Source organism: Onychostoma macrolepis, chromosome 18 (assembly GCF_012432095.1).
Source record: "Onychostoma macrolepis isolate SWU-2019 chromosome 18, ASM1243209v1, whole genome shotgun sequence".
NCBI lineage: Eukaryota > Metazoa > Chordata > Actinopteri > Cypriniformes > Cyprinidae > Onychostoma > Onychostoma macrolepis.
In genome coordinates, this window is record NC_081172.1 from 3,071,665 (window position 1) to 3,095,754 (window position 24,090).

General features: G+C 36.1%; 1 protein-coding gene across 3 annotated transcripts in view; it reads right to left on the reverse strand.

Moving 5' to 3' along the window:
* LOC131524160 (F-BAR and double SH3 domains protein 2) overlaps positions 1–24,090 on the reverse strand; it is an 82,526-nt gene that overhangs the window by 52,417 nt on the left and 6,019 nt on the right. For all 3 annotated transcript variants that reach the window (XM_058750957.1, XM_058750955.1, XM_058750958.1), the window contains exon 3: positions 9,901–9,946. In XM_058750957.1, the coding sequence (XP_058606940.1) occupies positions 9,901–9,946 (46 nt within the window). The remainder of the gene's footprint in view (positions 1–9,900; positions 9,947–24,090) is intronic.

Sequence of the window (24,090 nt, forward strand, 5' to 3'; positions counted from 1 at the left end):
TCCACAAAAATATTCAGCAGCACAACTGTTTTCATCATTGATAATGATCAGAAATGTTTCTTGAGCAGCAAATCAGCATATTAGAATGATTTCTGAAGGAACATGTGACATTGAAGATGCTGAAAATAAATAAATTATATAAGAAATAAACAACATTCGAAAATATATTACAATAGCAAAGACCTATTTTAATATGTAATAATATTTCAGTGTTTTTACTGTCATTTTTGATCAACTACATGCAGCCTTGATGAGCCATGAGACTTCTTTGAGAAATATTAAAAATGATCTTGATATCATTTTTTGAAAAAATTCAATAAATGTAAGAATAACTGCACTGAGTTGTGGCTACACATTTTTAGAATGTTAAGTTGAAGAATGCAATCAATGAAACACACTTACAGATTAATATAATCGTAATTTATTGTGATACTCCAGCAAATAAATCCTCAGGGCTCTCATTAACAGACTAATGGTTCTCTTTTGTCCATCTAAGTCATATTTAATCAATTTATTCATTAGCATGTGGATGTGAGTGCAAGCAGGGAGGGGGCCGGCCACTGCACAAAGAGCCGCTTGATTTGTTCTGGACAGGTGGCCGAGCCGACCAGTGAAGGCTGCCGCTCTCCCCGAGAGCCCGCCCACAATGGCACTAAAGACGATTATGCAAATGCAAGACCTTTCCCGGAGACTTTCCCAGGAAGGGGAGCCGAGAGCGAGGGGGATTGGAGGAGCGCGCGTGAAGGGGGGAGAGCTGCAGTGCGGACGTCAGGCCGATTGTGTCTCAGCTGGCGAGAAGGATGGAAAAGGCTGTGCATTCCAGCACTGCTCCCGAAGATGCATTTCTGAACGGCTGTGGCTGGTTTATTGTGATCTCTCCGCGGTTAGCAGAACGTGGAGATAAAGCCACATCTGATGGGCCTGATGAGTGTCGCTGACATGCACAACTGTAATAACGAAAGATTATTGGCATGATAATTACAGCTGACAGATGAGTGTCACAATCCTGCTGAGAATAACTAGATTAAAGTGAAAAGGCGGAAATATTAAAACCTTTAATTATAGCCCAATCTGTCCGCTGGGAAAAGAGGGATGGTGGGAAGAGAGAGAAAGAGAGTGCAGCTCTCTTTGTAGTTTGTCTTTCATTTTTGCTCGTTTTTGTTTAGTTTAACTTTAAGTACTAAAATAACCAAAACTAAGACTGACAGAATTAATAACAGCTAAATAGACATATAAAAAAGTAACAAAAATGACAAATAAAACAAACTTACTTTAATAATTAAAATACAAAAATATAAAAATAAAAACAAATTCAAAATATTAATAAGCACTATAATAGAATATCGATGAGTTTGTTTCATTTTTGCTCTTTTTGTGGAGTTTAACTTTAAGTACTTAACTAAAACTAAAATCATAAAAACTACAAAAACTACATTAACGACAAAAAACTAATACAAATGACAAAACGCAATAAAATTATCAACTTGAAGTACTAAAATAACTAAAAGTAAAATTAATTCTACAGTAAAATAATAAATTATAAATAAAAAAAACAACAACAAAATATAACAAAAATTACTAAAACTAATATATATATATATATATATATATATATATATATATATATATAGTGTGTGTGTATACATACATATATATTTATTTATTAAACTATATAAATAACTATAAATAAACTATAATAGTACATCAGTGATACTGAAATAACACTGAATAAGATCAGGTAAGGATGCACCTGAAAAAAAAAAAAAAAAAAAAAAAAAATCGAAATTCCATTTGTCTTTCAAAAAATTAAAATGTAACTTTTTTTAAGTTGCAGGTTTGCTGCACCGCTTTGTTATATTATAGGTTTGCTCCTGATTTAAAAGCTGCTTCAAAAGGTAGGAAGCATAATTACGTATTTTGGCCAAATTAGGAAGCACTGCATGTATACTTTGCATATAATCCCAGAATGCACTGCCATTTTTGAGACTTGAGGGCTCTACATCGCAAGCTAACAAGCAAGTTTACCACGTCAGAAAATCACATATATGGAGCTGGTTATGTGATGCAAACATCAAAATGCATTAGTTTATAAATCATGCACTATGGTAAAAGCATTTTGAGGTCATAACATAGTATTATGCAGAAAAAACAGCATGCAAATAAGTCTTTATTAATTGATAATCAGCCCTTGAAATCTTAATTTGTGTGAAAGGAATACAAGTTGTTTATGTTCTACTGCCACTACTGTTCATTTTAGCTGGAAACTACAGTGAATTGTATGTATAGGTAGGTTTTTGGAGTAAAATGTAGGTAGAGAAATATTTTCCCACTGAGATGGCGGAGATCTCACGGTGACAGGTCAACCCACAGGTCCATGTGCGCAATCTCTCTTCTATCTCACACACTCAGACAAACCAACTGTGTGAGATCTGATGCATGCAGACACAAATATAATCCTGTATTTACCCTCAATATTTGCACATGCCCAAGCAAATAATCTTCCTAAACCGCTCAAGAAGCTTTTTCAACTATCAGTGATTTGTGGTTGTGCCTGAGCAAGTCTACAGTGGATCTTGCAATGCGACACTCAGTGCCACCATGCTAGTGGGTTGCAATTATTAGCATGTTGCTAGGTGGTTCCTAGGGTGGCTACAAATGGTGTGGGATAATTTATGCGTCAAAGTTTAGTACTTTAAGACCTTCCTCCCACGTGTGACTGACAATTAGCTATGTGTCTGCCTACACACGGGGAGCTTGTGATCTACATATTATGAAGGCCAAAGGTTCAAAAGCCTGGTCTGCTCCTGCTGGACAAGTCAAAAATGAGCCAGATTTCACATTCCCACTGGAAGTCCTCACAAATGCAGCCATTTAATTACATTGGCAGCACAGGTTGTGCACATGCAACCAAATCTGTGGGAAAGAGCACTAGATGTACGAGTGGGACTGAGAAATGATGCAACTATAAGACTAATGAGAGCTGAAATGGGAAATGGAGAAAAATATATATTTGGCTATTGGTTGGTTAGCATTGTCCAGTTATCATTATCCATCAGCTTTAGCCATTGTCTAGACTACAAGATAATGGTAATAATAATAATATTATTAATAATAACAACTATTACTACTAAAAAAAAAGTATAAAAATCAAATGTGAAATATTATTGTAATATTTCATTGTTAGGTTAAAAAATGAAATTAGTATTTAATAATAATAATAATTATTATTATTATTATTGTTGTTGTTACTACTAGTAAATACAAATCTTAAAAAGAAGTTACAATATTTCATTGTGAAGTAACAGTATAAAAAAATTAAGAATACAAAATATTGTTGCAATATTTTGATGTAAAGTAAAAATACATGTTTAAGATATTATATTTTTATTTAACAACGAAAATCAAAAATGTATGATTTTTTAAACACAAAATATGAAACAAAAAATATTTTTTGGAATATTTCAGTGTAAAGTAAAAAATGATTATTACCCCCTAAACCTAAAGTATGTACTTATTAAGCACCACTATTCAGTATGATGTAGATTACAGGATCACATCTGCCAGCTGTAGGTCAGTGCAGGTATGGAGCTAATGTGCAGGTGTTTAGAGACGTGTGCATATGCATTAGGCATGGCTAATGTACTTTCGCGCTGTGCGATGTGAGCTCATGCGATGTGTCAGGCAGAATGAAGTCTCTCAAACCCCCAGCACTCACATCTCTCCCAATCTCTCACCCTTCATCCTGTCATCCTGCCTTTTCTCTGCATCAGGAGCCAGCAGCACACGGGCAACTCATTAGACCCAAAGAACAGAAAGAGAAAAGACAGAAAGACGGAGAATAGTGAAGAGAGAGTGAGTTTCTCCATCTGTTATAGCGCTATCCAGATACGCTCCAGTAGAAAGAGATCTAGCAATATCCATTTATCCTTCCTGTCTGCCCAGAGAGTCACACGAGGTCAATGCAAAGTCCCGATCTGAAGTATACTGCACTTGAAGAATAAATTTAGCACTTCAAGTTTTTTTTTGGTTCCTGCTTTAGCAAAACAGTAAGGCTGCTATACAATCATTTCACCAAAAAAATTAATAATAATAAACCAAGTAATAATTACATAATCATTTATATAATATTATAAATAAATGCAACTTTGCCTAAAGATAGTGAAGCCTATTTAAAATCATTTGAATTTGTTGCTATCAGCAGGTAAAATTAGTTAAAAAAAAAAAGTAAAATATATATTTATTTAATTTAAAATATATTATTGTAATATATACATTTTTAAAAAGTAATCATTGTACACAAAGTAGTGTTTAATCCAAATTATTTTGATTATTAAAATCTTACCCAGATAGGACAAGATTTTAAAGGTGCCATAGAATGGAAAACTGTATTTACCTTGGTATAGTTGAATAATAAAAGTTCTGTACATGGAAATGACATACAGTGAGCCTCAAACACCACAGTTTCCTCCTCTTTATGTAAATCTCGTGAATAAAAGACCACTGAAAAATAGGCGAATCAGAACATAACACAGACTGTGACGTAACATTCGGGATCACTACGCCCCCAACATTTGCAAAATAGCAATTGCAAAAATGCAAAAAGCAAATAATGCGAGCCACTAAAGGGACATGGTTAGCTTGTTAGCAGTAGTCTGTTGCATTACAGTACATAAGATTTCACTTACCACATAAACAGAGTAAGGAGAGATGACTGAGGATGATGGTGAATGATTTACAGATCCTGAGCACCACTGACAAGCATCGGATCTTGTAAAATGTGTGGTAAGTACCGCTGCTCCATAGTATAAACAGAGTACGTGCGACCGCGAATCTCCAAAGTGAAAGTGAAACTATAACGTGATCTACCAATCGTTCAAAAGCAGTTTCAATGCGGTTCCCTGATTCCCGCATTTTATATACAGTATAATTACCCGACGATATAACAGCGAGAGAAAGTATTTAAATATATATTTTCCGCCCTGTGTTTCCTTCCTGCTGTGAGCTACTGAAATGAGCCGCACTGTGAAACAGCCAATCAGAGCAGAGTTCATTATTATTCATGACCCTTCCAAATAAGCCAATAACAAACCATTTCATTCTAGGGAGAAATCCTAGGGTTGTAAATGCACATGTACAACTGTTTCTGGAGATTTTTTGCCTTTACCTAAACCACATACCTTCTATGTAGATATCAGAGAACAATTTAAAATACTGTATCAATGCATTCTATGGCACCTTTAATGTCATGAAAATAATGTCACAGTGGGGGGAAAAACCTATAATAAACAAAATATTTAAATAAAAAAAGTAATTAAAATAGGCTTAATTTTCTGGGACTTGAATCTTTTTCAAGTCAATATCCAATCAAAACTGTTCATTAAGGCACATTTTTAAAGAAAAACTTTTTTTTATCTTCCAATTAAAATACAGTAACTTTCTCGGAAATGACTTTTTTCATTTAATGTGTAATTTGACCTGGGTTTTTTATGTTAATTTCATGTAGAAGAAAGCACACATTGATGTGTTGGGTTAACTCAAACATACGGATCGTCCTTGCGGTCTCTCTAGTCTACAGTGAGGACATGTCTTTCTCTCCCAGCGGTGATGCTGGATGTCTTATCACAGCTGTGATGGCGGTCGAGTCAATCCCAGCGCTGGCTCAGCTCACAGGATAGACTGACTCCATCTCCAAAGCCACACCCCCCTTCCTTGCCCCCTCTTCTTTAAAAAACAAGTGTTCCTCTGTTTGTCAGGCCTGGGCAATAAAACAATGTTTATTTGTGTGGACAGCTGCACAGCGCGCCGAGTTCATGTGCGAGCCGTGAGTAGGCCAGCATGCCAAGTGCGATAAAGGATAAAAGACTTTGAGAAACGCCTCTTGGACCTGAATGGATGGCTCTCAAGCTCACTTTCAGTCATTTTATTAATCAAACTAAAACTGGTCCATTCAAAGAAATAGGAATTAGCCTATCCAACCAAACTGGCTAAAGGGAACCATCAGATTGCGGCTTGTTTTGGTAGAAAATGACTGATAGCATCACCATGGCAACATCAGAACCATTTAACAGAGCTCTAAGCCCCGCCCCCTTCACCTGTCCTCTGCTCATCAACAACAGAGTGAATTAGTGCCCGCCCACTTTTTCAGCAGCATTGGTTCCAGAAGTATTTTTCCATTCCATTCCATTCAAAAAAAAAAAAACTTTGTTAAAGAGTCTTAAGCTTTAACCAAGCAAACGAGGTATGAGGTAAAATCCCAGCAAATGTTCATTTAAAGCAAAAAGGTATTTGAAAATCAGACAAAAAGACAGAGATACAAGACTGTGTACTTAACAGGTTTAGTGAGGAAAAAAGGAACGGCAATGCAATGAAACATTGTGAGAATCAAATTTAAAAAGTACTAAATTTAAAGTTGCTAATTGTTTAAGTTTATTGCAAAATATACATATCTATCTATCCATCCATCCATCCACATATACACACACACACATCTATCTATCTATCTGTACACAAACACACATAACATATATATATACATTTGTGACCCTGGACGACAAAACCAGTCTTAAGTGTCAATTTTTCGAAATTGAGATTTATACATCACATGAAAGCTGAATAAATAAGCTTTCCATTTATTTATGGTTTGTTAGGATCGGACAATATTTGGCCGAGATACAACTATTTGAAAATCTGGAATCTGAGGGTGATATTGAGAATATTGAGAAAATCACCTTTAAAATTGTCCAAATGAAGTTCTTAGCAATGCATATTACTAATCAAAAATTAAGTTTTGATACATTTACAGTAAGAAATTTACAAAATATATTCATGGAACATGATCTTTACTTAATAGCCTAATGATTTTTGGCATAAAAGAAAAATCGATAATTTTGACCCATACAATGTATTTTTGGCTATTGCTACAAATATACCCCAGCGACTTAAGACTGGTTTTGTGGTCCAGGGTCACATATACATACATACATATATATCTCAATACTATATCTCAATACTTCATAGGAATGGGCATTCCCTGCAAGCTCTTTTGGTATGATTTGCTTGCTGCAACTGTCTGATTGGTGGAATTTTCTGTACAGCATTGTGGGTAATGTAGTTTTTTGTTTTTTTTAAACCATGAACTTGGCTGCTGCAATGCATTTTATTGCATTTACATACTTGTACTACACACTAAATGCATATTCTTAGCTGTCATTGGGGAAATCATTACTACTGAAAATGTAACAAGTCTCTGTTTACAATATTTGCTCAAAAGCCATGGGTATAAAAAAAAAAAAAAAAAAACACATAAAACTAGGGCACACTTCAGTCATGCTATTTTAATATAGGCCTACTATGATTTGGGATACACTAATCCCAATTTTGCATATAATACAACTTGGAAAGTATGCAAATTGAGATTCACCTAAAAAAAAAGGCTTTTAGGATTTGTCATTATGTCCAATGGATTATGGAAATGTGCCATACAGTAAAACAGAAACTGATTAAAGACTATGAAGCATACAATATGAGTTAAATATTAACACCACCACAAAAGCCTGCCTGTAAAATCATTTCAGTTATTAAAGTCAGATATGAAAAAGTTAAGTAACACGAGTAAGGTCAAACTTTCACAATGTTTGGTGTCAAAGTTCAAGTCCCTATAAACATTATCGCAAATGCATACACACAGCCCAGCTTCTAGAAGAATAAAGAAAACTCTTCCAATTTAATTATAACCTAAATCCACCAAACTGTTTGCCCAAATACTCGCCCGTGTGTCATACATCTGGTGCGTGTGTGTGCACGACTCCATTAAGACCATGTGGCATTTGTGTTTATAGCATTATAATGTGTGTAAGATGATGCAGTGAATTAAAAACGTTTAAAAACCCATTTTTATCTGGAACTTAATAGCCATGCAAACACAAAGATTTATAGCGAAATCTTTACAGGTTGATATAGCTTGTACAATATAATACTGTCTCAATAAGTGTTGTGATGCACTAAATACTCTAAAATAGAGCCAAAATCATTACTTGAGACCACTGTACAACCACACACACAGGACCACACAGAATATGAGCTCCTAATCCAACAGTTAATAATCTGTGGCATATAATCTCAGGATCAGCATGCATCCATTCACCTCTTTTGACGTAGCATTTGCGTGACATCTGACAAATGTCATCCCTCTGTTTTTAATGTTGTGAATTCTGCAAATATAACAGTTTCTTTTATATCTCAGAAGTCGCAGTTAAAAGTCCCCTGCAGTTACTAATTTGATCCCTTAAAGGTATAGTTCACCCCAAAATCAAAATCCGGCCATCATTTACTCATTGACTTCTATTGAACAGAAAATAAAATACTATGGAAGTCAATGGCTAGCATCAACTGTTTGGTTACCAACATAAAATATCTTCTTTTATGTTAAATAGAAGAAAGAAACTGGCTTGGAACAACTTGAGGGTGAGTAAATGAATGTCTTTTTTTTTTTTTGGATGAACTATCCCTTTAAAACTTTCATAACCAAAATGACATATCATATTTCCTGTGAAAAAAAATGTCTTTATGCTTTAAAATGTCTTTAATATAACTCTACACCCTTAACTTATTTAGCATAAGAGGATGCAAATTAGTCCCCGCCTCCACTCAAATCACAACAGCTCAGACCTGCTCCACTTTCACCCGAATGATGAATTTGCACATGGTTTGTCTTTAATCGTGATAAAAACACCAAAAAGACATGTGAACAATGTTGAAAACTTGATTTTCACCAGATAAAGCAAACTTCAAACAGCAGGATATCCAGAGGTCGACAAAGAGCAGACGCATTTTCTCAAGATGCTATTTCAGTTTACTTTTCTAGAACATTGTTAACCTATAAAACAGTCTGGAAATGCGTCAGCTTCAAGTGCAATGCACTTCAAACAGTGCTTGGAGAAAGCAGAATGCATATCTTCTTGACAAGCACAAAAGAGATTACCGGTGCAATAAAAAAAAAAAATCATTATCTTGGCAATAAAATACATCGGCATGATGTCTAATGTCGAAATGCATGATAAATGCAAAAAAGTGTGCTTATGAAATATGAAGTGACCTTAAACCTGGTAATACAAGCTGAACTCTATAATAATTTTAAGGACTGATTACCTGTGAACAAAACTATGACCTTTGTCATGCCTCAATGTGATGCACGTTTGCAAACCTCTGCTATATCATGCAATATGTGGAACAAACAAACTAATTAAACATACTCAGCCAGCAAGAATATATGCTTGGTCATAATTCAGCATGCAGCAATACACCAGAAATCATTTCTATAAAGCCTAATGCAAACTACGAGACAAAAGTTTATCGAATCTGTCTACCAACTAAAGGGTGCATTCATTAATTAATTTTGAAAATACAGAAATCGTACTGCATCTACGCTAAGCTACACTTGGCGCAAGATCTTTGCACACTTTCCAACATTCAAAGGCGACAGAAGTTTGAAACACTTGGACACAAGATGTCTGGCATGACTTCTGCTTAACTCAACCAGGTTTACAGTTAATTAGCTAAAATCAATCATCTGTTGACAGATTCTTACTTCTTTGAAAAGCAAATGACATTGGCTCATTAATGCTGAATGATTATCAAACTAGAGGTTCCTTAATAATATGCTGGAAAACCAGATTTACAGTGGTCCTATTATAGCAATAAACCAGAGTGGGCAATGGATTTTCTGCTGTTTTGATGGTTCCCAAAAGAGCAGTGAACGTTTGCACGGCTGCAGCGTGATATAAATCAATGCAACAGAGCTGTAATCAACACTCTAGACTTTGGTGAAAAGATTTAACATGCACACAAACCCTCAGACATCATCATCATCATCATCAGGAAACACAAAAACCGTAATCTCACCTGCGCGTAATCTCTCTCCAGCGTGGCCTTTTTCTGGCTGTAGGTTCTGCAATTAGAAAGAAAAACACAGTGTAAAACTTTCAGACAACAATTTTAGCACTTCCATTTCCATCGACCTGAAGTTTGAAATAATGCATCCATAATGTTGAAGCTTGAAATAATGTCTGTGTTTATCACAAGCTCAAGATATCTTCATCTTTTATTCTACATCATAAAATATCTCAGTAAAACCCCCTAGTGTTTTTTTTTTTAAAAGCTTTTACTTGTCACAAAAAATGTAAACAAGTATCTAAATGAGAGTACAGAGGTTGTCGGGGAAATTAAACATCACACCAAATATTTATAAAATCATCTACGCACTAGTCGCACTCATGCAAACTACTCTAACTCATACTTTCAATAAAATGCTTTTAAATAAAGGCCGAAAGCTTAATGCTTAAAGTTAGAATTTTCATATTTCATGTTCATTTGTGAAGATGATGATCATGCTAAACAAAACGTGTAAGAATCAAAAACCTTTGCTGGTCACAGAGCTTATTTTCTGCAATAATCCAAAAACCAATAAAAATAAAAAATAAATAAAACAAATAAAAAAAACACTTTTTTTGTTTGTTTGTTTTTCAAGTTTCACCTGCAAAAATATATCATCACTGCAGCTCAGTGAAAAAAATAAATAAATAAAAAATAAAGAATATTCAACAAAGATTAAATACAGAACATTTTGGAGCACTTATTGCTGTAACCTTACTATTTTAAATAACAATAATTTACTGCAAAACCATAACTAAATAGTCAACCAATAGGATGTCTGGCCTAAATGACATCACCTGTAAAGGAAAGTTGTTTGAGACCATGTTTTTTTTTTCTTTAAGTCTTAAAAAACAAAGATTATTAAAGTATGTTTTACAAGAAAATAATATTTCCATCATATTTGCCATTTCAATTATCTGCAAAATTGTGAGTGAAAATTGTTTCAAAGCAAATCCTATGCCATTTTTTCAGTGCAGATTAAAATAACATTCACAATAAGCCCAGAAATATGCATAAAGAATGTAAACAGGGTCGGTTTTGGTTTCATGCTGAATTTAAATCATAACACAAGATCACAAGGGTCAGAGTTGTGATTTTTGAAGTTCAAACAGTCTGAGCAGCAAGAGTTATTCATCTCCCTCACACATCAGACCATGAGTTGGCTGTGGCGACGGTGTTTTTAACATTCTTCCTGGTATGACTGGTTTGCTTTTCGAGCCAGAGGGCAGGAGGCATCCAGACAGCTGATGGTTTGAGAGCAATGCATCTCCCTTCACATCATTACAAAGGAGTACAGTCTGAGTCAAGATGACGAAAAACCATCGAGATACTGTTTTGTTTTGCTTTTCCTCCCTCCAATTCCTTTTCCCATAATCCCATCCCTTTGCTGCACCCTCTGATTTTAATTTCAAATCAGTTAAACTCATTGCACGTGTTTTCAAACTCACGGAGGAAGGCTGTAGGACCGTCCTATCCTATGGGTGCCGGTTCATGTTTATGGGATTAGAGCGTGTGCGTATGTGGACTCTGTGACATTGCTTTTATGCAAGACAGGAATTTCCGCACCTCCCCCTCCCCACAGAAATACTTCCAAATACGCAGGAAACCAAACTACAGGACCCCTCTGTGGCCCGGACCCAGAGTCCTATCAAAACAGGCCGAGATGCTTACATAGCGCCACAGTTTATGGGGGAAGAGGTTTCGTGTGGTATGTCACACATGCTTGCTCATCGCTTTTCACTTTCCGAGGGTCTGTGGGCCAGCGAACACACCTAAGGCATTTCATCCCAGTTCACAGCTACTGTAAAGACGTCTTTAAAGACACCTTTATCTGCTGCACATTTACACTACACTATACAAAATGTCAATCCCAGCGAAATTCAAATTTTACAGCAACAACAACAAATGTGCAAATTATTTTGATAACACTTTCCAATGCAGTTCCATTTGATAACATTAGTTAACTATATTAGTTAACATGAACTAACAATGACAAATACTTCTAAAGCGCTTAGTAATGTTAATGTTATTTTCAAAATGTACTAATGCATTATTAAAATCAAATGCTGTGTCTGTTAATATGTAATGGACCTGAGCTGACATGAACTAACAATAATTACATTGTAACAAATGTATTGTTCATTGTTAGTTAATATTAGTCAAGTAACAAACTAATAAGACCTTATTGTAGGGTGTTGCCATTATTCTTTTAACACCACGTCAGCAGCAAGGGCTATCTTTACCACAAGAAAAAAGTTGTACAATAAACAAAACAACAATATAAAATACATTTAAAATCAATATAAGAAAAAGACATCTCTGACCTCTGAATAAAAATGCTGTTTATTTACATTACAAACAGTGCAGTCCAGTAAAACATCTTTAAAAATCATTGTAGTTTTGCACTATGGTGGTTCTTCACCTTTCTATAATAATCACGTATAAATATTGAATTACCCAAATGGCACCTAGTAAAATAAACTTAAATCACACCTAGAATTGAAATGACAAAGAAAAAAAAGAAAAAATGGTAACACTTAACAATAAGAACTCATTTAACATTAGTTAACTACATGAACTAACAATGAACATTATAAACTAATGCTAACATTAACGTCAGTTCACATTAGTTTACAAATGAGACCTTATGCTAGGATTTCATTCATATAGGAACTTAATTGCATGAACAAATGTGCCAATAAACTATGGCTGCATACAAAATGGCATACTTCCCTATATAGTAGGCGGGTAGCCAGGGTGCGTCTCAATCAGCTCCCTAGTTCAGTATTAAGTGCACTGCCCAGGGAGCTGACCATTTCTAGGGCCGTCCCAGTGTCTAAACAAATCCAGTGCACTGACATTCTCACTCCCTAAAAAATTCCCAGAATGCACAGGAAAAACCACCGGAAATGTCTTCTGAAATCCCACAAGCTGTCAGAGAAATTTATGAAGCCTTATTTTCAGTCTTTAAAAATATATTCTGTTTGTAATTATCTTTCATCCCTAACGTGCATGAAAACTTAAGTAATTTGAGTTGTTAGAAGAAGATTAAAAAGCTTCTTTTTTATTTATATACATTTATGCATGCTCTAAAATGCTTCAATATTTATTAAACATTTGAAACATTTAAAATGGCATTAAGCATGCATCGTCTGTTTTGCTAAATTTGAAAAAGGCAGGCATATATTTTTTTGATTTATTTATTTACATTTATAAATTTACATAATTAAAGTTTTTTCTTGTAAAATGTACTCCAATAATCTTTATTTAGAACTAGGGAGCAGGATGACACAGCGCAGGAGTGTGTGGTCAAGAGGAGCGCTGTGAAAATGAAAATCTTCTGGCTCTATGGGAAGAAGAGCACCTGGTGCTAATTGTACTGTCACTGGTTTCATAAGAGCATGAAGAGGTTGACCTCGAGGTCCAGTACAGCGACACACAGCCGGGCCTGATGTCTGCCAGATCCCCTCCACTGAAACAACCTTCTTCTTGAACATCAAGGACACAAGCCAAACTATCAGGACATTTGCTTGTTTTGTCATTTTTCTGTAGTAAGAGCGTCTGAGTGCTGCTGTCCTGCTAACTGTAAATGTGTTTATTAGAGGGGAAAAAGGGATGCATATAGCCTGTCGATATCTACACAAGTGGCATCTATAAATGGAAACGAATCAGATCACGTGTACACCCTCCGAGTGACAGACAGAGACGCATTCGCACAAGAGCAGGTGTTACCACACATCCTCTTACTGCTGCAACAACACTCTTTGTTGCAAACATCGAGTCAACAAATTAATCTTTTACTCAAGCTACATGTTTTTTTATTTATTTCTTTATTACTTGAACTTATCTTGGAGGTAAACGAAAAATTGCATCACGTTTGGTGTGAATAGTGTTAATTAGTGTTAACATTGCATTAATCTCACAATGCACTGCAAGCAGACTGGTCTGAATAGATGGAAATATTAAACCAAGACTAGAATGGAAATAATATAAGCTTGGTTTTGTGCTCAGAGACCCATTTTTGCGCAAAATGCGTACACTCTTCTGTGTCAGCTGTGACATAGGGATGCGCTGTTTGCGTTCAAATGAAAGCGTAAATCCACGTAGAAAATGCATCCTTGTGTCGTGGCTGACACAGAAGAGCGTACGCATTTTGCATGCAGCAATACTCTCCAAAACGGCGCTAAGGTGACACTACGGTGACGTTACGGTGCCAAATTGTAGAATAAAGTCGTTATTTTTGTTTTATTTCCCTACAAAAGTATTCTCAATCGCTTCATAACATTACGGTTGAACCACTGATGGCAGATGGAGTATTCTGACGATGTGTTTCATACTTTTCTGGACCTTGACAGTGTAATTTACTTGGCAGTCAATGAGACAGTCACAAACCTCCCGGTTTTCATCTAAAATATCTTAAATTGTGTTCCGAAGACGAACGAAGCTTTTATGGGTTTGGACCGACATGGGGGTAAGTGATTAATGACAAAATTTTCATTTTGGGGTGGAGTATCCCTTTAATCATATATTTTTATATATATTTGTATTAATGTAGTTATATAAATAAATCTAAACATAAAAATGCAAATATTAAAATGTAAATAAACACTTTTGGCAAAAAATGCACATGGAGTGGGATGAATAGTTGTCTTTTTCTACACTTTGCACAGGACATTAAGGTGACAACCACAAGTGCAGAGTGGTAAGAGAAGGTGGCATATGCTAACAAGGGTTAACAGACTCAGTGTGTGGGGTGAGGCTGGTTGTAACTAGGCAGGAAGTACAATCCACAAGAAGAGGCTGCATTCAGACAGTGGAGCATGTGAACTCCAGATGTTTAACTCTTTGCCACGACTGACTTACATAGGAAACACCATAGTAAGGGTCAAGGGTCAATTGGCCTGAGGTCACGTCTACTAATATGTCTCCTCTGTGAGCTACACAGTCAAATGTGGTGTACACTGCCGTTTAAGAGTTTTAGGTCAGTACGTTTTTTTTTTTTTTAAAGAAATTAACTTTTTTCCATTAAGGATGCATTAAATTGATAAAAAATTACATGAAACACGTTTATAACGTTACAAAGGATTTATATTCAAATCAGTGCTGTTCTTTTGAATTTTCTATTCAAAGAATCCTGAAAAATGAAATATATCATCAATATAGCAAATCAGCATATTAGAATGATTTCTGAAGGATCATGTGACACTGGAGTAACCACGCTGAAAAATCAGCTTTGCATCACAGAAATAAATTACATTTTAAAATGTATTACAATATAAAAGATGTATTTTAAATTATAATAAATTGAGTGTTAAATTGAGCAAGTAGTTTTAACTAATTTTGTACTAATTACTTCATAACACTTTTTAAAAAAATATTATGTAGCATGGCATTCTGAACATACATACAAGGAAACAAAGAGAATCGGGCCGGAAGAGGAGGCATCCAGAGGAAGAGGAAATGGGGTAAGATCGGAGTCTAAGTCAATAATTACAGCAAACCTCAGAATGACTAATTACAGGGCAGCATCTCAGCCTGAGGAGCCGTGGACGTCTAATGAAGGTCCTTGCTCTGGGACCAACAGGTCTGAGTGTCTGTCTACAGCTGGGAAAAGCCCAGCAGTGTCCTCGGAAACACTGTCAGTCCGGATTGAATGGCACTTAAATTATTAAATCAATACAGCAATGATTGCAATTAGAACTTGAATGTTATGTGCTAATTCGATCATTATATCTGGAAAGCAATCTTAACGATTCCTCTTGCAAGCATTGCTATTACTGCTACTCATTTCAACAAACCCCGAACACATTAAGTGCTAGATTTTAGCATGTAACTAGTCCAACAACCACCAACCGACCAACTAGAAGTTCCTAACCACAGCAACACATTAAGAAAATGAAAATATCTAGTTAACTGTAATTCTTTAGACTTTAAGTGGACTTGAGCATTGAGACACACTGTGTTTACTGCGAGCAGAACGGCACTTTCTGCAGGGGTTGTTTAGTGCGGAAACACTCGAGGCAGATCTGAGCAATTTGAATGCTTAGAGTCAAGCTGTAAACCCAGGAATCTCCTACAAAACTACAAACACACACAGCAACGCAGCCAATGTCATTTATCTTATAGGCAGAAGTTACAAGAGAAAGTCAAACACTAAAAGAATAGCGTTTGTGAGAAACAAAACCATCATTTAAACAAGTCCTGTGGACAATAATGCTTTCGCCAATGTAAAAAGTCATCTTGTCTGAATCAGGGGAGAAATATGCACAGCTCAAGCACCTTTTACAAGCCAAAAACAGTCCAAAATGGTTCTAAACAAATATGTGGGTGGATTTTGATGTAAGAGAAAACAGGGGATGGACTTTTTCACTGAAGGAAGCATTATTATGGACTCATATTTTGGCCAGAAGTGTCTTAATGATGGATTTGTTTATTATAAACACGCAGCTTTTGGCTTCACAAGGCATTAATTGATGAACTGCAGTGGTGTGGATTATTTTAGGCATTTGGACTCTCATTCTGACGGCACCCATTCACTGCAGAGGATCCATTGGTGAGCAAGTGATGGAATGATACATTTCTCCAAATCTGTTTCAATGAAGAAACAAACTTATCTATATCTGGGATGGACTGAGGGTGAGTAAATTTTCAGCAAATGTTCTTTTTTGGGTGAACTATTCCTTTAAGCATGACTTAAGTTTCTAAAAAAAGTTTTGGGAGACACTAACAGGTTGCAGTTGTTTATACAAATTTGTACAAAATGCGAAATGACTAATTGCTTCCTAAGAAGCAGTACAACAGTCAAACACTGTAAAAACATACAGATGGGAGAGTGACGTGTGTGTGTTCAGGCATAAACACATAAAACTAATCCAGAGGTCAGTAAACCAAGGAAGATAATGTGAACTACTTCTGGCCTAATATAACAATTTATCATAACTATCTACTTTCACTTTCCATTTGTTTTATCCAAACCACTTTTTTTTTTTTTTAAAGAGAAAGTCTGGTCTTTAAATATGGCTCAAATCCCTCCTTCGGTGTATTTTTTTTTAACCTGTTCATCTAGCAGGTAAAAATGGAGCATCTGTTCACTTAGAAACATTCACAAACAGACCAGGATGATACACAGTACTTTAATTCTCAAGGTTAAAGGGTCAAAATTACTAACTCCAAGCATGAGAACCGGTAATAGTGATGCTTGACTCTAGCATCACTAACAAGAACAAGAGTGCAGGAGAGTTAAATCCAGAGAATAAAAACAAAGTACAACAACAGGCCAAGACAAAGGGATGGAGAGACTCGGAGATGAGATAAGAGAATCGATGGGCATTAGGAGGAGCGTTTTCGATCTAATTAAGAATGTCAGAGGCGTCTGAGCTATTGGTGAGAGGAGAGGAAGAGGTCACAGAGGTCAAGGCCTTGTGTTTCACTTCTAGCTTTTCCAATTAGTGGTTGTTTGGGTGTAAGACCGATGTAATCACACAACACAACAGATGGCCAAGTGTGTGTTTCTGATGTGACGTCCTCTGTGAATCTCACAAAACCTTTAAAGAATATGTCTGAGTAATTTTACACTCCAAAATCAAAAGACAGAAATATTTTTCTTAAAAGAAAAATGAAGCTTATTTTGAGGAACATTAAGATTTTTTTCAAGTTCGGGGTCGACAAGTTTTTCATGTTTTTGAAAGAGGTCTCTTCTGCTCACCAAGGTTGCATTTATTTGATCAAAAATACAGCAATTATGAAATAATATTACAATTCAAAATAACTGTTCTCAATTTTAAAACATTTTAAAATGTAATTTATTTCTGTGATGCAAAGCTGAATTTTCAGCATCATTACTCCAGTCTTCAGTGTCAGTGTGCTGATTTCTATGATTTGTAGTGTACATTGTCACATCATTTTCATGACAATAAAGCACACTTTGCCTAAAACTCAAATAGTAAAATATTTATATGCAAGGGATCGTTTAATTAAAAATTACCGCATTACAAAAAGATGATTTTACCGCATTAAAGATAATCTGAAAAACATCACTTAAAGAGGTTAAAATGTCTGAAGCATTACAGTAGAAATAATTTGAGGGGAAATTACTTTAATACAAAAAAAAAAAATTCCTCAAATTGGCAAAATTTTCTTTATTTTAGTGTAAACTGCGCGTTTTCGTGACTTTCTGGAGCATGTGTAAAGCATTCCACTTTGAAGCATTTGGCTCGCTTGCTCTCTTTAAGAATTCATAAACGTGTACGGTTGAATTTGCTTATGAATGCTGTGTTTGTGTGGGAGAACATGACTCGGTGTTAAAGTGAGCATGAGAGAATGTGAACTCGAGGGAGACAACTCTCCTCCTTCCTTTATCAGCACCTCCTGCTCTCACATGCCTCCTCAAATTCCTTCATCCCCTTCTGAAAAACACCCATCATAATCTATAACATCACACACTGGCTCACTTTTCACATCCGAATCCGTTTTGCTCGCCTCACGTGTTGTAAAGCCTCCATCCTCAAGGCACGGTCTGAAATCTCCAGGAATTTGCGCACTTTTCCTTCCCTGATCAGAGTCATCTGCTTTTTTCCACACTAAACACTCACGAGCAAGCACACACACAGCCCTCCAGATCATCTCCAGGACAGAAGGCATGTCTGGGCCTCTCGCTCCTATTGTTCTACCGCTCTAAAGACATCAGAGAAAGCACTATAATACAGATTCAGGGTGCTAGCTAAGGCAAGAATCACTTCTCATAACAACGTTTAGGGATTTGAAACCTCAATTACTAAAATAAAAACCATTAGAGCACTATAAAAGTAATATCTTACAACTTGTGTGCTACATAGGTGTTCTGAATTCATATCATCGCTTTGTGTGAGTAACAGGACAAAATGAAAGACATTTACTTGTGGTAAAAACAATAATATTATTGCAATTTAAAATAACCGTTTTCTATTTGAATACATTTTAAAATGTAATTTATTTGTGTGATGCAAAGCTGAATTTTCAGCATCATTACTCCAGTCTTCAGTGTCACATGATCCTTCAGAAATCATTCTAATATGCTGATTTGCTGCTCAAGAATCATTGCTGACTATTATCCATGTTGAAAACAACTGTGCTGCTTAATATTTTAGACATCTGAATGTTGCAAAACATTTCTGTCATCATTTTACTGCATCATAAAAGTAATATATAAAACTGGCTTGCTACATTAGTCTTCTGAATTCATATAATCGCTTTGTGTGAGGAACAGACCAAATTAACAGACATTTTCCTCTGATTAACTCTTTTTTTTTTTTTTTGCTCATGCAATGAAGGTCAATGGTGGCCAAATCAACAATAGACCCCATTAACTTTCATTATAAGAAAAAAAAAAAAAAACAGACACGTTATTCAAAATATCTTCCTTTCTTTTATTGTCTTTCTGTAGAGGAAAGAATGTCATACAGGTGACATGAGGGGAAGTAAATGACAGAATTTTCCTTTTTGTGTGCATCTAAAACGATCGCTTTAATTTCATGTCTACCTAGACCAACCTAAAACATTTACACTATTTATTGTCCACGTGTGACGCAGATTGAGGCTCGAGCTGGTCTGAAGTCAGCGAGCAGATGCGTTTTCGGTGTTTGAGAATGCCGTTGAAAGAATGAAAAGACTTTTCATGAAATACCTCTCTGATCAAATTAGCCTTGAGATTCAGGAGGCAGGCCGACTCAATTTCATTAAAGCCTTTGAGAGTCGTGGGCTTGTGAGTGTGACGTCGGTGGTAAGAAAAGCTCATTCATTAAAGAATGATGGAGAGCATGATTTCTGTGCATTTGGATGATAGAGTTAACGCTCAGGTCAGATCTGATTCAGAAAACCCTGTGAGAACCCAACATAAGAGCCTACAACAACCCAACACAATTGAGCTATGTTTACTGGGAATTCAAAGCAAAAATGGCTTCTATATGAAATAATAATTTAATAATGTATATGTTTTAAATAATCCAATAAATTAAACGGCAAAACATTCATAATTTAGAAATTTTGCATGATTATTTACTTTGCATTAGGAACTTGGACACACAAATATTCTTAAACATAATACTTAATTCATAATAATGGTCATATCAAATGCCTTTTTCATAAGGTTTTCCTCGTCTTGATTAAGGACAGACATTATGAAATGGCTCTTCACCACTCTCACATGTAAATAACATTAAGCAGGCCTGCACACTCATAGCGTTTTCTAGAAAAACAGTATAGTCGTCATACTGCCTCACGGGTTCACAATGAAACAAAGAGTCAGAAAGCGCAAGAGAAACAGATCCAGCCAGAAGAGTCTTGATGGAACTCATTATGTGTCTCATACACAAAGCGGCTCCCTCAAAGCAACTATTTCTCCTCGTCTGCTTTGCTTTTTCCATCTTCTTCATCTGCTCCATCCATCAGTTTCTGAAACAACAACTCTTTTTCAGCTCTTTAATATCACACAGGATTCCTCATCTATTTCCCACAATCCCATGTCTTCCTGTCGGCAGTATCAGGGCATCTCTGATTTAGATACAGTCGCTCAACCGCTGCCCTGTGCAAATAATTTATCCCCCACCATTTGTGCTACGGATATGAATGATTCCTCAAGTCATGTGAATAGGAGAGGTGTGTTATTTAGGGCTGAATGATTAAGCAAAATAAAAATGAAATCGCAATATGGCTTAGTGTGATTATCAGTATGCAAAGGGTGTGATGTATTTACATAAAAATATGCCCCGTTGTGTTTCTGTGTGATGCGCTGCATGGTGTTCATTTACACATGAGCATCTCATGATCCAGTGTTTTCAGTGTTTCAGATCAGCTCACAGTAAATTCTGCACCACTTGAACTCATATTTACATCTGCTTACAATGTGCATTTGAAAATGCAACATGCACTAAACTTCTTCTCAAATTTGCATTGAGAAGCACTTATAAACCAGCTGTTGTCAACAAAAGAGAAGCTTTAAAGGCACAGAGCGGTTTTCTGTCAAAGTAAAAGCATGATGGTTTAACATTTGAAAATGAAGAAATTATTCAAATACACTTACGTAATATTAGTATTGTTTTTATTTAGATAATAAGTAGCGATAACAACATACAAGGATTATTATTATTGTAATAACAGTCATATTTAATTATATCTAAAAATCACAACATTTTCTGGCCAAATTGTGCAAACAAGCACAGCAAACCTGGAGCTTTTTGTTTTTGTTCGTTTAAAAAAAAAAATAATAAAAAAAAAAATTAAATAAAATCACAAAATCACAATTGTTATTAGGTAGAGGAAAGACTGAAAAAAAGTGCAACGCTAATGCTATTATTTTTCTAAATAATCAGACCTTGATTTTCGCCCAGCAGACAAAAAAAAGTTGGGACCTCACCTGAGCCATATCTAGTGACTGGAATATCTTGAAGTTGGACTTTTTTGACCAATAGACAACAACTCATAGCAGCCTAGCAACCTAAAGGGGTGGTTGATTGCGGTTTCACTTTTTTAACGTTAGTTAGTGTGTAATGTTGCTGTTTGAGCATAAACAATATCTGCAAAGTTACGAAGCTGAAAGTTTAATGCAAACAGAGATAACGTATTTTAAAATTCTGACAGTTTAATGCCTACAAAAACGGCTGGTAGTTACTTCCCGGGTCCTTTATGACAAGAACCCAGAATTTTACATAAACCCCGCCCCCGGGAACACGCAGCAAAGGGGGCGAGGCCATGCTGCCCTGCTTTAGAGAAGAGGAAGAGAAAACTACGGGTGCATGTAAAAATCTATTCATATATGAATCGTGATTCTGTCTTCTAACGATTCTAATGGATTCACAAGTTTCAAAACCAATGTTCCAGCAACAGTTCTTAATACTGTCCATCTGCATCTCTCTCTCTCATTCAGATCATCAGCTCAGTGAATACACTTTTCACATACTGTAGCTATGAGAAGCGTTATACATGGACGCGTGTGCGGTTGCCGTACTGTATTAAAGCTTTAATTAGAATAAAACCGTATATTAAAAGCGAACAGAAGCAGTAGCACTTACAAATAACAGTGTATCTAAAAGTATGAGACAACAACAAACAAAAAACTTAGGCCTACCATTAAAAGCACAGGTTCTGCGTGATCCTCTTCACTACTATTCTCTGTGTCTCAATCGGGCTCAAACTGATAAGCAATATAGACGACACCATTGTTTACAATACAACTGGAGCACATGCCGCTGAGGTGAGGGGCGGGATATTCAGAAGCTCTCTAGAGGCAACACACTGGACCAGCTAACCAACCAGAGCCCATCGTGTATTTTTGAGGGAGGGGCTTCATAAAAGCAGGAAATGATCACCGCGTTTAGAGGAGAAGGGACAGAGCGGTGTGGAATAAAGGTAAATTATGTGAAAAATAATGTGTTTTTTTAACAAACGAAGCATTAACACATGTTAGACTGCACCCCATAAACACAATCAAGCCTAGAAAAAAAAAGTCCACCACCCCCCTTTAGCACAAGTAAAGTAACTCAAATGCTCACATCAGCGTCTGCGCATTTGCAAACAGGTGATCAACAGTAGAAATAAAAACACAGACTACAGCAGAGCCCTTCATGTTTGAAGTTACTACTGACTCCAGCGTTCTGGTCTGTAAGAGTCAGCAACACTTCCAAAAATACACTATGAACTCACCGCCAAATATATCTGACAGTGTGAGTGTAACGGTTATGAAGTTCTATGGTAATAACATATCTGCTCACGCGGCCGTCCCCTTGTCCTGTCTGAGAGACTATGGTCAGAGCATTAGTGGGCCAGTAGGTAAACAGGAAGATCAAACTCACAAGAGCAGCTCAATCAATGGGGCTCTTTGACTCCTGGCCGAGACATCGATTTATCCCTCTAGACCACCTTGAGAATGTTTGCGTATGTTTTTGTCAGCAAGAGTCAGACGGAGAAACAAAGAACAGAGGACAGAGACCAGATCTATGGATGTATTTCACATTGAGAGAGTGAATAAAGTCCATAAAGTCACTTTTAAAAGCACGCAAACATAATATATGACACCATGAGATTTTCACTCGCAGACAGGTTTTGCGAAATCAAAAATAGGTGTTTGTTCACGCGAGTGACAATCACGCAGTGTGAATTATCAAAGACGCAAGCTAAGAGAATCGCCAACGCCTGTGAAATATCTGGCATGATAAATATCAGGACGTGTCAGCGATTCAAAGTCCTGCTGTGTGAAATGAATACTGACTGAAAAATACATCGGCGATGACCTACAGCCAATGAGAGAGCAAGATACAGGGCAGCGGGAAGTTCAGGGAGGAGTTATATGAAACGTAGTTTGTGGACCAGACAGAGTTGTTGGCGATTCTTCCTATTGTAAAAGTCATGCAGTGTGTGTAACCTCCTGTCGCCGATCCATCGTGCAATGTGAACACAGCAGCAACTGAATGCTACCCCAGCCAGTTAGTCCTGCAGTGTGAAAACAACGGTGATCCGACAACAAAGCATTAGCTTTCAGCATCTGTAATGATCATTTCACACTAGTCCACCTTACACAACATTCAAACAGCTCAAATTGAGATCAAGTGTCAATGTAAATTCACACGAACAACTTCAAACCGATGCAAAATCTTCTGTCCACAAGCGAAATTGCCGACTGTGCACATTCCTATTGAAATGACTCTTCGCCGAACTAAATGTGATGTAAATGTGAATGTGTGAACGTGTAAATGTGAGCGTAAGTTTAGTCTCCTTTAGCTAACTGTATGCTTGCTGAGCTTTTGTCTCAATGGGCTTTATATGAAAGTACAGTCCACTTTGCATTAATTGAAAAGACAACATTGAAAATTATGGAAGTCAGTTTCCGCAACAGAATTAAAAATAAAAAAGGTAATTGCGACTTTTTATCTTAGAATTTTGACTTTTTTTCCCATGCAATTCTGAGTTCACATCTCGCAATTTTGACTTGCAATTGCAAATTTATTTCTCGGAATTCTGACTTCTTGCAATATGCTTTATAATCTCGCAATTGCAAATTATATTTTGCAAGCTCATATTTTGCAATTATGTGTTTATATCTTGCAGTTTTCAGTCAGAATTGCAAGAAAAAATAACTAATATAATAATTATCGTAATTATGTTTAAAAAAAAAAAAAAAATGTATACTGT